The sequence below is a fragment of the Corythoichthys intestinalis genome, chromosome 14 (assembly GCF_030265065.1).
Source record: "Corythoichthys intestinalis isolate RoL2023-P3 chromosome 14, ASM3026506v1, whole genome shotgun sequence".
In the NCBI taxonomy this organism is placed as follows: Eukaryota; Metazoa; Chordata; class Actinopteri; order Syngnathiformes; family Syngnathidae; genus Corythoichthys; species Corythoichthys intestinalis.
In genome coordinates, this window is record NC_080408.1 from 30,344,683 (window position 1) to 30,366,723 (window position 22,041).

General features: G+C 42.1%; 1 protein-coding gene across 4 annotated transcripts in view; it reads right to left on the minus strand.

Annotated features, from left to right (window-relative positions):
- Positions 1 to 22,041, minus strand: part of LOC130929860 (zinc finger E-box-binding homeobox 1-like) — a 54,225-nt gene that overhangs the window by 12,035 nt on the left and 20,149 nt on the right. For all 4 annotated transcript variants that reach the window (XM_057857458.1, XM_057857459.1, XM_057857462.1 and 1 more), the window contains 5 exons: positions 19,355 to 19,543; positions 14,033 to 14,197; positions 13,741 to 13,940; positions 11,358 to 11,481; positions 56 to 1,740 (listed from right to left, as the gene is read on the minus strand). In XM_057857458.1, coding sequence (XP_057713441.1) covers positions 56 to 1,740; positions 11,358 to 11,481; positions 13,741 to 13,940; positions 14,033 to 14,197; positions 19,355 to 19,543 — 2,363 coding nt within the window. The remainder of the gene's footprint in view (positions 1 to 55; positions 1,741 to 11,357; positions 11,482 to 13,740; positions 13,941 to 14,032; positions 14,198 to 19,354; positions 19,544 to 22,041) is intronic.

Consider the following 22,041-nt stretch of genomic DNA (forward strand, 5'->3'; position numbering starts at 1 on the left):
AGTATCACAATCTTTACAAGAAACATTGCTGTTCAAGACTTAAAGATATTCTTACCTTGTGCCCATTAAGCACCACCGTCTTGGCTGCACCTCCAGCTGCACCGGCGTACGTGTAAGTGAGCTGTGGGATGAGGATGGTCCGCTTGGCTGAGTCCCCAAGGGTGCCGAGGCAGCCCACCGAGCCCTGACCCGTGATGGCGACCAATGTGGGCAACTGTGAGGTGGGCATAATACTGACGGTGGTTCTGCGCGTTTGAGGTGCGGCCACAAACACAGTGCGACTGTCCACCTGCTCTTTCCTCAGATAGGTCAGATTCATGGGCTGCGGTGGTTTTGGGGGAGGTGGCGTGTCCTCTGGGGTTACAGTGGAGGCGGGAGCGGCGAGTTGTTTTGGGAGGGACAGGTCCAAGGGTTCAGCTTGTGAGTCCAGAACCTCAGGGTCATCTGGCTCTCTTTTGACGATGATCAAGTCGTTGGCATTTAATGATGGGGAATCAGATGGGGAACTACATAACGCTTGCTTGGTGTCATCCTCAGTGTTGAGGGATTCAGTCTGTTTGGAAGTAGCCGTTTCTTGGCAGCTCTGTCTCCCAGAGTTCATCTTGGCAAACCACTTCTGCACAACAGCGACAGGAATACCAACTGAGTCTGAGATCTTCTCAAACTCAGCCTGGTCAGGGTTGGAGTTGGATGCGAAGTAGGTCTTGAGGAGGGTCAGAAGATCATCCACGGCTGGCTCTTGCTGCAACGTCACCCCAGCGTCACTCAGCAAAGCAGCGAAGGACGGGTCCAAGGCGGCTGAGTCTACAGCCTCCCCATTGGCCACTTTGTGGTGCTGGAGCAAGTGCAGTGCCTCCAGGTTCTCGGGACACTCATCACAGAGTGAGCAAGTACCGGAGCCGGAGTTGGGTGGGAGCACCTCAGTGCGGTCTTCAGTCTTGATGCTCATCGCTGGGTCTGTCTTTGTGTCCGTAATGAGCACAGAATCTTCAGGCTCTTCCTTGACGAGGCTGAGGTCCACCTTGGGAGTTGACGGCTTGTCCGTTTTGGTTGGGATGGGTGCTGCTGGAACCAGGTTGTTTTTAACAAAAAGTGGCATGGGTACACCGGTGGTAGTGGTGGCAGTGGAAGTGGCTGTAGTGGCAGGCGCGGGTCCAATGCTGTAGTTGATAATGATCTTTGTGGTCCCATCGTGGTCCACAAAGGCAGGCAGGCTGATGATCTGCTGCTGAGGTTGCTGGACCACGATACCTGGCTTACCCTGCACAGCAGCCCCATCGGTGGTCCCCAGAACCTGCCTCAAGACATTCCCATCCAGAGCAACCTTCAGGACATTCTGCAGCTCACTCAGGTTGATGTTTATAGGTGGTGCAAGTCCAACAGTAGGGAGAACCATAGCGACGCCTTGAGGTGGGGGCTGGGGCGCCGCCCCATTGGCAGCTGGTTCCGTCGCCACAGCCGGCTTGCAGGGTTGCCCGTTTGGCTCCGATTTGATCTGTGTAATGGGGAGCTGTTCCTGGAGGGGTTTACTCTCTAGTTTCTCCTTCAAAACTGTGCGTCCCGAAGAGATGGCGACTCGTGAAATCTCCGTGACGGGCGGCGGCGACTTGACTGGCTTGCGGGCCAGGCCGTTGGGGGTGGTGACTGCACTCATGCACTTCTTGCTGCTGATGTGCGAGCTGTACGAGCCCGAGTGGGAAAATCGCTTCTTGCAATTGGCGCATTCATATGGTTTCTCACCTGGAGAACAAAAAGAAAAATTCTACTGACAAATCTTTTAACACATCTCCCAACTGTTTTACATAATATTCAAAGAATCTCTCAAAATAAAATTCGAACCCACCACCCAAAATGAATTCCCACTGTCAAGATGTTCCTGCATCATGTCCATGTCACAACTGTCATCAATCCCCTCACCTGTTCCCCACTCTGACCCACCTGCGACACTCATGAGTTTATCCATCCTTACTACAAGTCTTACATATCACACACTTTTGTCGTCTCCCATCCCAGAGGCGGCACCTTGTTTTGCCCACTCAACAGCATTCAGCTAATAAAAGTAAATAATATAATAATAAAATAAAAGTCTTAATCTTGTTTTTAAAAAATGCAACGAGGATTGGTGTGCCAAGACTCGTTCGTGTCCTTTCGGCACATATCGTGGCGCCAGCCGTCCAGCACATTGGGCATACACACTACACATCATTTAACTGACATTAGTGCAGTCACAGTTCTGCTTATTCCGAAAGTGAGGGTTCTTTTGGGTCATTTTTATTTTGGTAAACAGCACAAGTGCCATTGAATCACCAGCTCCATAAAACATACCCTTGAAACTTTTATTTTTTTTAATTAAAAAAATAAAATTTATTTGATTCAACATTTTAAACATAGATGGCACACATTTGGTATATTAATCAACCGAACACTTGATTGGTCATAAAATATCCAGTTAACGGAGTCCTCATATATGAGTCGGCTTGAGTTAACAGTCGTTGGCTTGATGTTCGATGTTTGCTCCATTTTGAACTTTCTATAAACACTATTGCACTTCTTTAAATTCTATTGTTGTTAGTTACTTTTTTGTTTGCTTTTGCCTTAGAGATGTCCTGATCCGATATTTGGATCGGATCGGACACCAATATGGGCAAAAAAAACGAGCATCGGTATCGGATCGGAACACGGAAAAATTCCGATCCCGACTTCCGATCCAGTTTTTTTTTTTTAAGTCCAGTCCAGGTCTTCCAGCGCACAGATTTACATAATTCATTCCAGTTTTTGCTTCGGTTTCCCTAAAATCCGGTCCGCATTTTACGGCACACCTTCAACACACTACATTTACATTACAGTCTCCCAATTTACCGAGAGACTTTATCGGTAAAAATGTCAGCTGTGTGGGATCACTTCACCTTAAAGGACGACAAAGACGAAGAGGCAGAGAGCAACATATGCCACAATAAAGTCAAGCGTAGTGGTAAAGCTGTAAGAAATTTTAATATAACCAACCTAATCAAGCATTTAGCGAAATACCACCACAAACAATATGAGGAGTATGTTAAGAAAACCGAAGACAAAAAGAAAGGTCCTACGCAATTAACACTGGCAGAAACTTTTGCTATGCGTGACAAACTGGCACTCGACAGTCCCAAAGCCCAGGGAATAACAAGAGTCATTGCCGAAGAATTCATTCGGGATGACGAGCCATTATCTCACGTGAGTAAAGACGCACCATCTAACACTTAAAACCACGGTACAACATGCCCAGCCGTCATTACATCCTTGAGCGATTCGGCCGTGGAAGATTCGAGAACGATTCACAAACATCCAAATTCCGATTATTGAAATATGTCAAGCAGAGGTTGCGCTACACTTTTTTCTTGTCTGTCATTTTGACTGACAGTGTCATAAAAATCCGGTCATGATCTATTTTTACCCGTCACTTACATTTTAAAAATGATAATAATGACATATTCAATAGTATTTATTTTTCATTCATTTTTAATTAATATTCTGTCCGAACAAGCTTAACAAGAGGCAAACAGACAGCGGAGTGCACCAATCAGCGACGGGCAGACGTGCCGTTAGCAAAGCGACAAGGGCAGGACGAGGGACTTGCGCGCGGATGTAAACATTAGTGTTGTATCGGTCGTGAACGATTCGTTCTTTTTGAACGAATTGTTTGGGTGAACGAGACCGAACTAATCACCATCTGCACTGATTCGTTCTATGAAGTTGGTGCTTGTTCACTGCGCGGGAGGGCGTTGAGCAAGCGGCAGCGTCTTCTGACATCGCACACGACCAATCAGACGCCAGCCTCATCGTGGGCAGGGGAGGGACCGGAAACAGAATCAGGGCGTATGTCACTCACTTCCACGTGTGGCCAATAAGCAGCCAGCGTGCAGGCAAGGGGGGCAAGACTGAGTTTTGTCACTTCCCGTTCAGTGACTCGGTCTTCCGGTTCCTGACCTAGCTTGCTGCTAACGTGACTTTCCAGTAATGACTATGCGGTGAACGAATCAAAAAATGAAAGGAAAGGACTTTGTCACATATTTGTTAACGTGGAGCCTATCAAATGCAGCTCAAAAAGACAAAAACACCACACAAATCTAGCGAGCATGGTTTAGTGTACTACTTTTCTCAACAGACTCGGGACTACCTATTACGACATACTATCAAATTTACAGTAATTTAAAACACGGGTAGCTACGAGGCAAGCAAAAGCTGAGCTGCGGTCGCGTGACAGCAATGAAGGGGGCAAAGAACTGTCACTATATGGAGGCTTCATGGCAGCGATATTTACCTCATATGTGCACAGAAAAAAAGAATAGTATGATCACCATAATACTGATTTGCAATGAAACGGTATATACATGTCCATTTTTTCCAAGTGTTTTTTTTTTTTTTTTTCCGTGTCAGGTGTTGGTTGGTTTGACAAATTATGTCAATCCGTCCATCATGTGCTACTCAAGCGCCCCACAACAACGCACATGGACACGGGAGATGTCGCAATATGTCTACATTTTTCTTAACAGACTAATGAGAGTAGAAAGGCGATATCGTAAAGAGCAAACAATTATTTCTCGTCAGCATTTGACGATCTGAGATGCGGGGACGACAGGGGAGCTGACCGGATTATTTTATTTATTAATACCAGTGCAAAACGTCAATACGATCACCATAATACTGATTTGCAATGAAACTGTATATACATGTCAATTTTTTCCGAGTGTTTTATTTTTTTTCCCGTGTCAGGTGTTGGTTGGTTTGACAAATTATGTCAATCCGTCCATCATGCGCTACTCAAGCGCCCCAAAACCACGCACACGGACACGGGAGATGTCGCAATATGTCTACATTTTTCTTAACAGACTAACGAGGGTAGAAAGGCGACATCGTAAAGAGCAAACAATCATTTCTCGTCAGCATTTGACGATCTGAGATGCGGGGACGACAGGGGAGCTGACCGGATTATTTTATTTATTAATACCAGTGCAAAAATTCAATACGATCATCTTAATACTGATTTGCAATTAAACTGTCAAATATCAAAATGCAGTATTGTCTTTATTTCAGAGCAGCACATTCGACAACTAGCTATTTACACTTATAGTTTTAACAATAGTGACTAAAAATAATAGTGATGAGCATAAAAACAAAAATACAACAGAGCGAGAGGTAAATATGATGTGTTGGTCGTTCCATATTTAGAAATTAAACTTTCGATTTATTTTTATTTTCGTGACAGCAAGCATGCTGCGTTGGCTGGTAGCAGGCTAGCAGCAGCATTGTATACGTGATCGAGGACATGCTAAAGAAAGTCCGTGCGCCCCCGACCCCAAACCCCCACTCCTCCCACAAAAGGAAAATGTTTGACCGTGTCCTAAATCGAAATGCAAGCACGAGCCATGATTTTGAGCCCATAGAACTAGGACAGACGACGCGGAAGTTCTCCCTCGCTTTTGCAGCAGCGGGAGGGAGGGAGACGAGGCTGTCTGTGAAAGCAGAATGATATTGCCTGTCACTCATTACTGAAACTACGACGAGCGGTCAATGAGGAGCCTGTCTGCAAGAGAGAGGGAGGGACCAAGAATGTCACTTCCCGTTCAGTTATACTGCGAAGCGGTCTTTGGTGATTCGTTCGGCAACGTCACTTCCCGTTCAGTAACCGAACGATTCATTTGGACGGGGAGGGAGATGAGGGGGGCGAACGATTCGTTGAACGATTCGTTTGAACGAATCTTTTTACTGAACGATCCGGAATGGATTCGTTTACTCAAGTGAACGACAGATCCCGTCACTAGTAAACATACGAGGAGAACGGAGTTTATTCAACATGGCTAGCGCGAGACAGACTGTTTTCAATGATTCGTGTCGATGTGTTTTAGCTCATTTAAAACTGAATTTACCGCGGATTGAAACATATTCTCGGCTCTCCCGTACGCCATCCATGTTGTTCTAGAGACGACTTTCGGCGCGCAAGAGTGACGTTGCTCGTGAAGAACACGTCACGCAAATAAACAAATCTGATTTGTCGACTGATTTTGTACCTACTCGAGAGGCTGTGTCCCAGACTTGTCTCTCAGTGTTTGAAAAATACAGGGAGAACAGTCTGGCCGTGCTAGGCAAACACTCAGTTGCCTTGACATTTTTCCGAGTAAGGCCAACGACGTAATGCATCAAGAGAGACAATAGCTAATTAATATGCTCACTCACCGCCACCCTGTGGTCTGGGGTGTGAATTGCAACCTGTCAAAATGACGAATGGACTTCAGTTTTTTCCGTCACCGTTTTAAAAAACCGGTCAACGACGGAAAATATTCAGTTAACGCAACCCCTAATGTCAAGTAAAGCTGAACTAATGCACAGCGCGGTCTACGGGACGCAATGAGAAACTGACCGCATTGCGTCCCGAAAGTAAACATATTGCTTGTCATAGGAAGGGTAATAGGGTAATGCCAATGCTCAACTCACGGCTTTAGCTCAACTCATGCCGCTGGATAAAAAACACAAGAATACCTGACTGCTGCTGACAGCCGCAACAAACTACGTCAACGTCGTTTTACTGGAGATAATAGATATCATATGTATATAGAACTAGATGCTACACGACAGCCTCGACTTCGTTAGCAACATTGAAGTATACAAAACCAGATGCGTTAGTAACGGCCGCCATCTTAAAGCAGAAGACTTCCCTAGTAGGCTGTTGTGAACCTTTCAAGCGAACCTAATTAACTTTTTATCTAAAATACTCCTAAATTGGCAAAATCTTGACTTGAATCTATCTTCAAAACAGTTTTAAAACTTTCACATGTCGAAAGTAGACAGAAGGGAAATTATGGAATAACGGGAGCAATTTTAACAACTTTAACAGTTGATTCGCAAAATTAAATGAATTGAATGTAGTTTAAAGCTGCTGATACAGAATGGGGACTTGAGTATTTTATTTACTGTTTTAAAATGTTAACTTGATACTGAAATAGTCGTTTATTTAAACTAGGGATGTCCCGATCCAGGTTTTTGCACTTCCGATCCGATACCGATATTGTTTTGCACTTCCGATCCAATACCGATACTGGCCGATACAATACCGACCTATCTGAGCATATGTTAAAGTTTAAAGTTATTTAGCCTCCTTACTTAGTTGTTAGACTCATGTTGAAAAAGGTTTTAGTACCCTTGATAACAACTAGCCAGCTGAATTAGGTGAGTTTGAATAACACACAACGGTTGGTAACAAGAAACTGACCTGTTTATTCAGTGACAAACACAAAACATTATAAATAACAAACAGAAATGGCATAGTCAGTCAGTAAAACGTGCAAATAATATTGTAAACTGTCTTAAAAAAGCAAAACACACCAACAACCTCAGTGGAAAATCCCCCAAATCCCCCAAGCTATTAGATGCTTTTAATGTTTCGTGCATTAGTTACAAAAATTGTATAAAAAGCCTCTCAGGTTTAAATAAACAACTATTTCAGTATCAAGTTAACATTTTAAAACTGTAAATAAAATACTCAAGTCCCCATTCTGTATCAGCAGCTTTAAACTACATTCAATTCATTTAATTTTGCGAATCAACTGTTAAAGTTGTTAAAATTGCTCCCGTTATTCCATAATTTCCCTTCTGTCTCCTTTCGACATGTGAAAGTTTTAAAACTGTTTTGAAGATAGATTCAAGTCAAAATTTTGCCGATTTAGGAGTATTTTAGATAAAAAGTTAATTAGGTTCGCTTGGAAGGTTCACAACAGCCTACTCGGGAAGTCTTCTGCTTTAAGATGGCGGCTGTTTACTAACGCATCTGTTTTTCAATACTTCAATGTTGCTAACGCAGTCGAGTCTGTCGTGTAGAATCTGGTTCTATATACATATGATATCTATTATCTCCAGTAAAACGACGTTGACGTAGTTTGTTGCGGCTGTCAGCAGAAGTCAGGTATTCTTGTGTTTTTTATCCAGCGGCATGAGTTGAGCTAAAGCTGTGAGTTGAGCATTGGCAACACCCGGGTCTAAGACAAGTTATGTTTACTTTCGGGACGCAATGCGGTCAGTTTCTCATTGCGTCCCGAAGACCGCGCTGTGTATTAGTTCCGCTTTACTTGACATATTTCAATAATCTGAATTTGGATGTTTGTGAATCGTTCTCGAATCTTCAGCGGCCGAATCGCGTGTTGGATGGTGAGTCTTTACTCACGTGAGATAATGGCTCGTCATCCAGAATGAATTCTTCGGCAATGACTCTTGTTATTCCCTGGGCTTTGGGACTGTCGAGTGCCAGTTTGTCACGCATAGCAAAAGTTTCTGCCAGTGTTAATTGCGTAGGACCTTTCTTTTTGTCTTCGGTTTTCTTAACATACTCCTCATATTGTTTGTGGTGGTATTTCGCTAAATGCTTGATTAGGTTGGTTGCATTTAAACTTCTTACAGCTTTACCACTACGCTTGACTTTATTGTGGCATATGTTGCTCTCTGCCTCTTCGTCTTTGTCGTCCTTTAAGGAGAAATGATCCCACACAGCTGACATTTTTACCGACAAAGTCTCTCGGTAAATTGGGAGATTGTAATGTAAATGTAGTGTGTTGAAGGTGTGCCGTACAATGCGGACCGGATTTTAGGGAAACCGAAGCATAAACTGGAATGGATTATGTAAATCGGTGCGCTGAAAACCCGGACCGGAGTTTTAAAAAAACTGGATCGAATCGCAATTTTTCCCCGTGTTCCGAGCCGATACCGATGCGCATTTTTTTGCCCATATCGGCGTCCGATCCGATCCAAATATCGGATCGGGACATCTGTAATTTAAACCTTAGAAGCTTTTTATACAATTTTTATAACTAATGCACGAAACATTAAAAGTATCTAATAGCTTGGGGGATTTGTGGGATTTTCCACTGAGGTTGTTGGTGTGTTTTGCTTTTTTAAGACACTTTACAATATTATTTGCACGTTTTACTGACTGACTATGCCATTTCTGTTTGTATTTTTAATGTTTTGTGTTTGTCACTGAATAAACAGGTCAGTTTCTTGTTACCAACCGTTGTGTGTTATTCAAACTCACCTAATTCAGCTGGCTAGTTGTTATCAAGAGTACTAAAACCTTTTTCAACATGAGTCTGACAACTAAGTAAAGAGGCTAAATAACTTTAAACTTTAATACATGCTCAGATAGGTCGGTATCGGTCAGTATCGGTATCGGATCGGAAGTGCAAAACAATATCGGTATCGGATCTGAAGTGCAAAAACCTGGATCGGGACATCCCTATTTTGGCTCCCTTGTAAAACCCAGAGGTAGTTGGCCATAGACCAAAAAAAGCTCTCATATAGCCCCTTAATAGCCCATATATGGGCTTCAAGAACATGGACGGATAACATTGCATCTACAGTGCCTTGCAAAAGTATTCGGCCCCCTTGAATCTTGCAACCTTTCGCCACATTTCAGGCTTCAAACATAAAGATATGAAATTTAATTTTTTTGTCAAGAATCAACAACAAGTGGGACACAATCGTGAAGTGGAACAAAATTTATTGGATAATTTAAACTTTTTTAACAAATAAAAAACTGAAAAGTGGGGCGTGCAATATTATTCGGCCCCCTTGCGTTAATACTTTGTAGCGCCACCTTTTGCTCCAGTTACAGCTGCAAGTCGCTTGGGGTATGTTTCTATCAGTTTTGCACATCGAGAGACTGACATTCTTGCCCATTATTCCTTGCAAAACAGCTCGAGCTCAGTGAGGTTGGATGGAGAGTGTTTGTGAACAGCAGTCTTCAGCTCTTTCCACAGATTCTCGATTGGATTCAGGTCTGGACTTTGACTTGGCCACTCTAACACCTGGATACGTTTATTTTTGAACCATTCCATTGTAGATTTGGCTTTATGTTTTGGATCATTGTCCTGTTGGAAGATAAATCTCCGTCCCAGTCTCAGGTCTTGTGCAGATACCAACAGGTTTTCTTGCAGAATGTTCCTGTATTTGGCTGCATCCATCTTCCCGTCAATTTTAACCATCTTCCCTGTCCCTGCTGAAGAAAAGCAGGCCCAAACCATGATGCTGCCACCACCATGTTTGACAGTGGGGATGGTGTGTTCAGGGTGATGAGCTGTGTTGCTTTTACGCCAAACATATCGTTTTGCATTGTGGCCAAAAAGTTCAATTTTGGTTTCATCTGACCAGAGCACCTTCTTCCACATGTTTGGTGTGTCTCCCAGGTGGCTTGTGGCAAACTTTAAACAAGACTTTTTATGGATATCTTTGAGAAATGGCTTTCTTCTTGCCACTCTTCCATAAAGGCCAGATTTGTGCAGTGTACGACTGATTGTTGTCCTATGGACAGACTCTCCCACCTCAGCTGTAGATCTCTGCAGTTCATCCAGAGTGATCATGGGCCTCTTGGCTGCATCTCTGATCAGTTTTCTCCTTGTTTGAGAAGAAAGTTTGGAAGGACGGCCGGGTCTTGGTAGATTTGCAGTGGTCTGATGCTCCTTCCATTTCAATATGATGGCTTGCACAGTGCTCCTTGAGATGTTTAAAGCTTGGGAAATCTTTTTGTATCCAAATCCGGCTTTAAACTTCTCCACAACAGTATCTCAGACCTGCCTGGTGTGTTCCTTGGTTTTCATAATGCTCTCTGCACTTGAAACAGAACCCTGAGACTATCTCAGAGCAGGTGCATTTATATGGAGACTTAATTACACACAGGTGGATTCTATTTATTATTATCGGTCATTTAGGACAACATTGGATCATTCAGAGATCCTCACTGAACTTCTGGAGTGAGTTTGCTGCACTGAAAGTAAAGGGGCCGAATAATATTGCACGCCCCACTTTTCAGTTTTTTATTTGTTAAAAAAGTTTAAATTATCCAATAAATGTTGTTCCACTTCACGATTGTGTCCCACTTGTTGTTGATTCTTGACAAAAAAAAAAAATAATTTCATATATTTATGTTTGAAGCCTGAAATGTGGCGAAAGGTTGCAAGGTTCAAGGGGGCCGAATACTTTTGCAAGGCACTGTATCATGGCTCTACCAGGAACAGTGTGTGGAGCAATTGGAGGCCGCTTAACGCTGGGTGATGTCATATAGTACTTGTCCAATTTTCCTTTGCAGTCTATGCTGCTATTCACCAAATCGCTGCTACTTTAAAGTTTGTCGATTTCCATCTTGTATTTACAGAAACCTGTCCCCCTGACCCAATTGTTGATAGAGCGGTCAGGTCATTCATATAGCTAACTTGGATCAAACTGGCGCTTTTGAATACTTCTCCCAAAGAAAATTTCAACAATGGGCACATATTTTGTTGATTCCTCTCAATCAGATGCTTCCACACTTCCGCAAGAACTCTACCTATTTTTCCACTCACCACTGTGTATGCGCAGGTGTTCCTTCAGGTGGTGTTTGTACTTGAAGGCCTTGAAGCACTCAGTGCACTTGAATTTACGAGCTCCTCCACCACTTCCACCGCCACCGGTCGCCTGTACGTGACGCTGAGGCAGAGAAATATAAGATGAACTGTGAGACACCAACGGGGCCCAAAATAAAACTTTGAGTCAGCTCAAAGAAACAGCATGAACTGTCCTCCTAACCCCAAAGAGAAGCAAGGCAGGTGAGCACACATGTCACTAAGTAGGAATTGACCAACCTCAGTCAGAGTGGTCCATTTGGATAATTAGATAGGGGTGTTATCCAGAAGCGATCGGTTGTGGGTTGACTACCAGAGTTTCAGCCAAAGGTTAAAAAAGCTGTTACTAAAATGTTGATTGTTAATAATAATGTCAACATTAATTGGACAGAAAGGATATTAAAAAAAAAAAAAAGCTTACATGAGAAAGTAGAGAAGTGGTTTGGTCGCACCTGCAGCGTGTTTAAGTTAATCATTTATGATTTTGGTCTTTTGGCTTCCGCTGGTCTGTTTGACATTTTAACAGTCAATATGGTGCTACCCTAAGTTACAAACAGCAATTAAAAGTCGACCGGGTCAGCTCTATAAAAAAAGAAATGCTTTTAAAAATCTAATTATGCTACTTTGGAATAAGGGTTGGACTATTTTTCTTTTAAATTAGACCCTTAAGCCAGTTAAATTTTAGATTTGGTATGCAGGTCTAACATGAATTGAGCGCAAAAAAAGTTTTAAGAACCTGTACTATAATAGAAATAGGAAGTCTGCCATTTATGTTTGAAATTGCCACCCTAGCACTAATTTGGTCCATTTCCAAGGGTCAAAATAATATATCGTTAGCATCATAGCATAATTGCCTAAATCATATTTCATCGGTTTTGGAAAACTAAAAAAACATATTTCTCTGAAAACAAATTGGCCTTTTTTAAAATGTTATTGTTTTGGTTTCTAAAAAGTGTTGTGATTAGCCAAGGGATATAAGCAGAAGGGCGGGATTATGCTGAATTGAAAGGAGCATAGTCAGATAAAACTTATTTCTGGGGTCTTCACTATTGACAATCTGACTGATTACATCCCCACACATAAACACATAAGGCCCAAAAAAACCTGTCCCGGAAGAGTAACATTTTTGGAGTCATTTTGCATGTTTTCAAGAGTCGTTCCAAAGTTGTGAAAGAGTTTTCCCATTTGCAAGTGAGCAGAGGAGTATGGGGTGCCGTTTGTGAAGCAGCACATGCCGAAAATTACGACATTTTCTCACATTTAGGGCCACGCAGTGTTAAAAATGTGGTGTGAAATGTTTGCAGTCACTTTTTTGTTTTGCACATATACAACATTATTTAACAACTTAAATATTTATTTCTAAATAATAAGTACTGGACTTGAATGTTTAAATCCGAACTGAATATTTATTTAAATTTTAAATGTAAATCTTAAATTTATATTCTATATATATATATATATTTTAAATTTATATCCTAAATATATATATATATGAAATTCATATCCGAAATATATATCCTAAATATGAATTTTATATTAAAACCTAAATGTATATGTTATATCTAAATACTATATTTAAATCTTAAATCTGGAAACAGTTGAAACTAAATATTTAGCGTAAAATGCAAATTCACATGACTGGAGACCGGAAATAACAAAATAAAAGCTGGAGTAGCTCAGACTGTTTGTTTACGTTGCTTGAAAATGAATAAAAACCTACTCAACGGTGGCAGTCGGCTCTTGGACATGATTTATTGTGATAATAACAATATCTAGGTAAAATACACATTCAGGAGAAACCATTTAAGGAGTATTTTGTGCTTTTAGTGTCACTTTTACACACAAGCCCTGTAAAGTTACTAAGAATAGCCACGAGGGGTCTCTGTTGGACTGGACTGAAGAGCAAGGTTGACAAGTCCAGTACTTATTTATTTAGAAATAAATATTTAAGTTGCTAAATAATGTTGTAAATGTGCAAAAAAAAAGTGACTGCAAACATTTCACACCACATTTTTAACACTACGTGGCCCTAAATGTGAGAAAATGTCGTAATTTTCGGCATGTGCTGCTTTACAGACGGCGTCCCATAAAGGAGTGTGTCAATGTCAACGATTGATTTAATTGACATTTAAGGTCTTTTTTTTTTTTTCAAATTCAGCTCCCAAATTCTTTGTATTTGCATGACTTTTGGTAGCCATCCTTATGATTATAAGATCCTGAAAAACATTGAACACGTGCCTTAAATTCAACATTTTTGTTGGTTAAATTCCTTTGACAGTCAAAATTGCCAACCAAATCTGGAGCCCATTTTGACTCATTTTGAAAAAAAATTTCATCACTATACCTGGTCCTTGTTGCCGCGGTGATGGCTCATGTGCCTTTCGAGCTGTGAGCGGTAAGTGAAGGTGTAGCTGCAGTGCGAGCATCTGTAGTTGTCCTCGCTGGTCTCGTGCCGGTACTTGATGTGCTCCTTGAGAGAAGCGTTGCGCTTGTAGCCCCGCGAGCAATATGGACATGTGTGGAGCTGTAGGGTGTCCGGCGTGCCTGCTTACACAAACACAAATGTTTGCTTATTGAAAATCGAAATGAGGCATGTGAAGGCTGTCCATTTTAAAAGAACTATTTGTTTGCGTTACCGTTTTCGTCGGCGCCCCCCGTCTCCGCAGGACTATGCTCATCGTCAGGGGCCTCCGGGTAGATGACGGTCATGTCTTCTTTCTGGAGGATCTCCTCCTCTATCTTCACTCCACCCTCCTCCTCTCCTGCATCTTCTTCCTCCCCGGAGGCAAACTCCTCTTTTACTGAAAACACAAAAATAAGCTGAAAAACGTTCATTTTGACAATAACTTGTGTTGTGGTTCAATAAAGATGCCATTAGAGGGCGCCACAAACCAGGAGTTTTAACACGAAATCAGGGTTCAATTGAGGCTTTTGAAATAATCAAGTTTGGACCGTTGATGAGGTTGACACCCTAAAAGTAGTCATGTCACACTTGTCTTCTGTCTTCCTTCCTCCCTTTTATTACGTGCCCTTCCTTTCCCCCTTCATTCACCCTTTCAGTCATCGTTATCTTCGGGCCATCCTTCTTCCCTTAATCATACCAAATCACATCCTTGCAGCGGCATCACTAGACTGAATACAATACTGGACTGCACAGCGGGGCACTGGCGAGGCAGCAATATATTTATATATTTTTTCTTTTAGTTCAAGATGGAGCCATTTTATTTCTGTGGAGGAGCAAAACATTTTTAGGACTTATCGATCAAAAAAAGTCAGAAATAGTGCTTTAAACTATGTATAATCGAACCAAAATACACATTTCTGTAAATAAAGGTGATGGTTTTTTTTTCAGTCATCAGTATTAAAAATCAAAATTTGGACATCCCTTGATAGTCAATTCACCTCTGCTTATGCTCATCAACTTCCATCTCTCCTTCACCTCTTCCTGCACTCTGCTGCTCTACTTTGTCTGGACAGAAATGGGGATTTATCACTGTAACTGTTATGCAATAAGTCAGTGTTTCTCAACTGGTAGGTTGTGACCTAAAAGGTTTATGTTGTCTAGGTTGGTTACCTAGCTTACCTCTTTCATTCCTCCTTGCTGATTTATCCTTGCTGCAAGCAAATAACTTTCTAATATCAATTTGCAAGAGTAAATGCTGTTTGAGTCAAATAGAAATAAAAAAAAATAATAATAAATTTTGTTACAGATTACAGGGGCTGCAGTAACAGATAAAATGCTTGTAAAACAACTGGAAATTATGATGAGCACACATAAAAAATGTTAAGAGCTTATATCCCAAAGATAGGCCCAAAGGCCATTAAATTCATAAAGATTGATTCTATTCATTTTAGTCATAAACAAATAGCAATAAATAGCATCAATACAGTTCAAGTGCCACATATCATATTTACACAATATAAGATAAAACCCTCGAGTGAGAACCTCTCACTCAAATTACATTTAATTGTCAGTGTATTCATAGCCAGTTAGCTAAAGTACGGCAGCTAATCTGCTACTTCAATTTGCGAACAGAGTAGTTTACCTTATACTGAAGTGATTATGGAATGATTATGGATGTGAATATTGAATTCGAATAGGATTATTTGCACTAGATTCGTGGTTTTGCACCATTTTGCTGCAAATTTCATTAAATCTACCTAAAAAAAATTGTTTTTATGCTTCTCAAGCAAATTGTTTTTGTTTTGTTTTTTCTTCGTGATTATTGGGATCAACAACTGACGTGTTGACCTGGGCCAGCGGTTTGGATAATGGGGCCAGTGAACTTCAATAAACCAGAGGGCCAGTGACTAATTTCCCCTAACCCTGGCAATGCTCAGTTTTAGTCTCAGGTGCATTTACATGTTCTGGCCAGGTTAGCAAGGCTATGATAGAGTAAACGAGGATAGGCTAGGTTAAATTAAAATAAACTTCTGTCAACTTCGCTGGTATTTCAATCTAAATTGAATCATCGTTATTCTAATCTGTCTTTTGCCGCGTATTTAACACCCATGACGTCTGGCATAATCTCGCCACCTGTTGATCAGATGTGTCGTCTCGTTTACCAACGGGAAGTGTGTGTGCGTGTACATGCACATGTGCTGTTGAACTTTTTCCCCCCAGTCAGGAGGTTTCCCGCATCACCATGGCAACAGAGGATTATAACTGAGACGAGACAAGCGCCAAATGCCGCGCCTCTTCCTGCTCTGGGACAGGTCACCCCACACACGTGTGTGTGCGTGCGTGCTTGCTACGTGTGTTTTTAGCAACATGATCTGGGCTTCCCATGACCTCATCATCCATTTTTCCACATCTGCTTCCCTTCCTTCATCTTCACCTCCACCTGTCGACACCTCCTTTGTTCTTCTTTCTTTCAAAGTCCTTTCTTCTCATTTTTTGTAGCAATATGTTAGTGTAACTCCACCTTATCTTCACTTTTGACTTTCCAGCCTTCTTCATAAACATTTTTCCTTCCAAAGTGCCTTTATATTTGCTTTCTTCCTTCCATACAGGCTTGCTCCTACCTCCCAACCTTCCTACCTACAGTCATCCTTCCTTCCTCTTTCACTTCCTAATCCTTCATTGTATTATGCTTTCTTTTTTTTCTTCCTTCTTCCCATCCTTTATTCATCCCTTTCTCCCCTTTGTTCGTCCTTTACATCCGATCATTTATTTTTCCAAGCGTTCCTTCGTTCTATTCTTTCTTTCCTTTTGTCCTCCTTTTTTTCAACTGTTCTTTTCAGCTCCTTATACACAGAGAATTGGGAGTATGAGTGTCTAAGTGTCTTTATAGGTTGAACTGTTTTAGTGTGCCACATGTGAGTTTGGTGTTTTTTTTTTTTATTTCGAGAAAACAGCTGGAAAGAACAGGGTTTGGGGGGACAGTGAGAAATAAAGAACAGACAGAAATAAAATAGTGATACAAAAAACATCACTAAATATACAATATATGCTACCTAATACAAATAGTGTTGCTGTGTCTATGGGCGCTTTCACACTAGACCAAGAGGATCAGAGTCCGGCTGGAAAGCTAGTGAGTTGTTGAAAAAGTTCAGCATTCACACTGTGCCAACCGAACTTTCCGAGTAGCATCACGTGGACGAAAGGCACACTCATTAATTGGACAAAGAGAAGAGGAAATACCAGCCACCTGGCAGGGGAGGGAGCGTGGAGCATCACAGCGTGGTGCTGTGACGTTACACGTAATGAAGCATAGCATAGGGTGACCCTATTTTGATTTCTAAAAAAGAGGACACTCAGCCCAGCCTCAACCCGGCCTCAAGATACTTGAATTTTACTCGAAGTTCACTCAAAGATGCCTATATCACTTTAATATATTTAAAGTGTGCCCCCTCACTCTGGATGGAAAAATGCAGTTTGAAAAAAAAATAATGACTTTAAAAAAATATATATATATATATGTATATGTACATATATATTCATATATAATGCAGACCCATAGAAATGTAGTCCAGTCAATACACATACACACAGTAGGGTATGTGCCAACTAAACATTTTGATAAATTACTATCACGACAATTGTCCTTGACAAATTGTTATTCCCATTCAATTGATGTTCTCATTCAATGTTCTAGATTGCACACAAACAAAAACCGAAATAAACTGACAAACTATTCAATCAGCATGTTTCCAAATGTAGCAGTTCAAAACTACGTTTCCCATAATGCCTAGTGTGGTTTAGCTTACTGATTGCTAGCTGAGGCAAAAATCAAACTTTGCTATAAAAGTTTATAATCATCGGCAGCGCACCGATGCGACACCAAACGGGATTTTACAGTCAAAGCTCAGACAGAAGTCAACAGTTGCCATTATATACGTATTTATCATTAAAAAAAATAAAAATAAAAATAAAAACTTCAGGCATTGTGGCCAAATCGTCAACCCAGTAGATGGCGGTAATGCCTCATGATAGGGGGAAACTGCCAACAAAAACAAGAAGAACTACTACTTCCCTCCATTCTCGTAGGAGCCATGTCAACTGCTGCTACCCAGCGGTCGGAGGGATTCTCTTCAAATTGGTCCCGTGAATAAAACTCAAAAAATTCATAAAGGCCGGACATTTTTATGAATTTATAAAACCCGCCCGGACCACGAGGACACTCCGTGAAAGTAGGACTTGTCCGGGCAAAAGAGGACGTTTGGTCACCCTAGCATAGCATCATTTTTATAAATTAAACTGTATGTAGTTTTTTTTTTTTATTACTGTCTTTTATTTAGCAGTGATAATATAACTGTGCATCTGTATGTGTCACTTTTTTGTCAACTGACTGTTTTGTGAAGCAGAACTTTTTTGTATGCATGTAAGTTTGAATAAAAAAAATTTTAAAAAAACTAATGTACCCTGCCTACTGCCCGAAGTTAGCTGGGATAGGCTCCAGCACCTCCGCGACCCTCGTGAGGAATAAGCGGCATGGAAAATGAATGAATGAATGAAAACTAATGTAGCGTAGCATAGCAAATCGCTGCAGAATCGCTCCCACTCCCTATTGACTCAATGCCGAGTGAATTTGAGTATATAAAAATGCACAGGGGAAAATTAAACCACAAAAGGGACTCCAAGTCAATTGCTCTCACTTTCGTGACTTTTTGGACGGCCTAATTTTCGCCACTTCCTGGAGAGCGAGACTCACAAAACGGCCGCCCCGAGAGGCTCCGCTTGTCTCGGCCAGTCACTCTCACACAGTACATTCAGCAACAGGATGCAAAACACAATCGCCACATTAGAACGCAATTCTGTGTTTTAAGTGCAACTGCTTAGAGCAGCACAACGACATTTGGCCATGGCTAATCGTCTGTCATCTTGCAATCATTGGTTTTGAATAGCGTCCACGCTGTACTTCCGCTTCCAAGGATGCCCTGCGTGTACCGTCACAGCCTAGAGCATCACAGCTCCAAGCTGTGATGCTGCACATGAAGTAGCAAAGTGCACCCTTTGTTCGGTTTCATTCACAAGCGAAGCAGGGTGTGTTTAAAGTGGACTGAGACCCACGATTTCTGAGCGGACCAGAGTTCAGTTTTGTTCCAAACTAAAGTTCGGATGCGCGTTCACATTACTATCTGAGAAAAATAACTCTGGTCCGTTTAAAACGGACCAAAAAGTGCTAGTGTGAAAGCGCCCTTCGTCTACCTAATGATCAAAGGAAATGAAGAGAATAGAAGGTCAGAGAAAAGTGTGAATGCGTAGTGATGAGTGCGTAAGCAGGAGGCACCGAATCCCAACCCAGGCCCAGAGCACCCCCCGGGGTCGCCACAGCCAACCCGAGCAGAGAAGGGGCACAGGTAACAGCCGTGAGCCCAGAAAGATGGCGGTAAGAAGAGACAGACCAAGAGGTGTGTCTTAATATTTTCATCCACATTTTTCTTCACTTTCTGACTTCCAATAAGTTTGGTTAAATTTCCTCTACACATGCTGCAGGTGTCCAAAGTGTCTTTACCTCCATTCCAGTCTCCGTTGTGTGTTAATACTGCTTCAACGGCGTCTTTGGCACAGCGGCGGCGGCGGAGGCCCCCCCTCGCCACTACACTCTCTGCATCCGGCGGGCTTTCGTCCTCCACGATATGTAGCTTGTCGTCATCATCCGAATCAGAGCTGCTGGCCTCCAAGCCGCCGTTAGAGCTTGTCACTGTCAAGGGACGAACATAAGACAAAACAAGACAAAAACACAAACAGATTTAATGTCATGTCAACACTACTGCTAAAACACAATTATGTCATCATTAAATATCACCTGCCCCTCAGGTTTCTTTCAGTACTTGTCAATGCCAGTATGATTTCACTAATTATTTCTCAGCATGCATCCGAAATTATTTATTGAGTATGATTGTTTTTATATATATATATATATATATATATATATATATATACAGTGGGGAGAACAAGTATTTGATACACTGACAATGGGAAAACCCATTGGCAGTGTATCAAATACTTGTTCTCCCCACTGTATATGCCATCATTTCAATATGGACCAAACTCTCTGAGGAATGCTTCCAGCACCTTGTTGAATCTATGCTACGAAAAATTGAGGCAGTTGTGAAGGCAAAAGGGGGTGCAACCCGTTACTAGCATGTCCAACTGTCCAACTGTCCAACTGCTCGTTAACACTTAATTTCTAATCAGCCAATCACATGGCGGCAACTCAGTGCATTTAGGCATGTGGACATGGTTTAGGACAATCTCCTGCAGTTCAAACCGAGCATCAGTATGGGGAAGACAGGTGATTTGAGTGACTTTGAACGTGGCATGGTTGTTGGTGCCAGAAGGGCTGGTCTGAGTATTTCAGAAACTGCTGATTCACTGGAATTTTCACGCACAACCATCTCTTGGGTTTACAGAGAATGGTCCGAAAAAGAAAACATATCCAGTGAGCGGCAGTTCTGTGGGCAGAAATGCCTTGTTGATGCCAGAGGTCAGAGGAGAATGGCCAGACTGGTTCGAGCTGATAGAAAGGCAACCGTGACTATAATAACCACCCGTTACAACCAAGGTAGGCAGAAGAGCATCTCTGAACGTACAGTACGTCAAACTTTGAGGCAGATGGCTACAGCAGCAGAAGACCACGCCGGGTGCCACTCCTTTCAGCTAAGAACAGTCAAACGAGGCTACAAGTTGCACAAGCTCATCGAAATTGGACAATAGAAGATTGGGAAAACGTTGCCTGGTCTGATAAGTCTCGATTTCTGCTGCGACATTCGGATGGTAGGGTCAGAATTTGGCATCAAAAACATGAAAGCATGGATCCATCCTGCCTTGTATCAACGGTTCAGGCTGGTGGTGGTCGTGTAATGGTGTGGGGAATATTTTCTTGGCACTGTTTGGGCCCCTTGGTACCAATTGAGCATCGTTGGAACGCCACAGCCTACCTGAGTATTGTTGCTGACCATATCCATCCCTTTATGACCACAATGTACCAAACTTCTGATGGCTACTTTCAGCAGGATAATGTGCCATGTCATAAAGCTGGAATCATCTCAGACTGGTTTCTTGAACATGACAATGAGTTCACTGTACTCAAATGGCCTCCACAGTCACCAGATCTCAATCCAATAGAGCTTCTTTGGGATGTGGTGGAACGGGAGATTTGCATCATGGATGTGCAGCCGACTAATCTGTACCAACTGTGTGATACCATCATGTCAATATGGACCAAACTCTCTGAGGAATGCTTCCAGCACCTTGTTGAATCTATGCCACGAAGAATTGAGGCAGTTCTGAAGGCAAAAGGGGGTCCAACCCGTTACTAGCATGGTGTACCTAATAAAGTGGCCGGTGAGTGTGTATGTATACATATATATATATATATATATATGTATATGTGGGTTTTGTATCCCTAAGAATAAGTATTTAAACATTCATTCATTGATCTTACGTTCTGCTTTTCCTCAAAAGGGTCGCTATGGAGCTAGAGCCTATCCCAGCTAAGTATGGGCAGTAGGTGGGGTACCCCCTGAATTGGTTGCCAGCCAAATACAGGGCACAAGGAGATAAACAACCAGTTACGCACACACTCATACCTAGGGACAGTTTTTAAGTGGTCAATCAGTCTACCTTGCATGTTTTTGGATGTGGGAGGAAACCGGAGTACACAAAGAAAACCAACGAAGGCATGGGGGGGATATGCAAATTCCACAAAGGCCGGAGCACCCGTATTTAGTGAACAGTACATACTGGTAATATTAAATATTTGTTATTGACTTATTACTGCTTCCCATTGTGAAAAGGCTTGCCAGCACATCCTGTGCAGAACCCACTCCAACGCAGGTGACCTCAAACAGGAAGCCATGACCAAATCAGTGAAGTTCACACCAAGGCCGCTACATTTGGTGGTCTACAAATGCAACAGTGAGGCAGTCCACAATTGGTTACTACAGGTGAGCAAAACTGATGTGAAGCATCACCTAATCACAAGCAATATGTGTGTTTATGTGTGTGTGTTGACCCAGTGCAGCTGTGCAGCATGGGAAGCCTGCCAAACCCCAACAGACAATTATCCCACTGTTACTGTGTGTGTGTCTGCGACTCGATGTGACCAGACTTTAACAGAGAGCAGCTGCAAGACATGCTAAAGGGACAGTCACACATTTTTTCCTTACCCTCGTAGCTGGTGACGAGTACTCATGT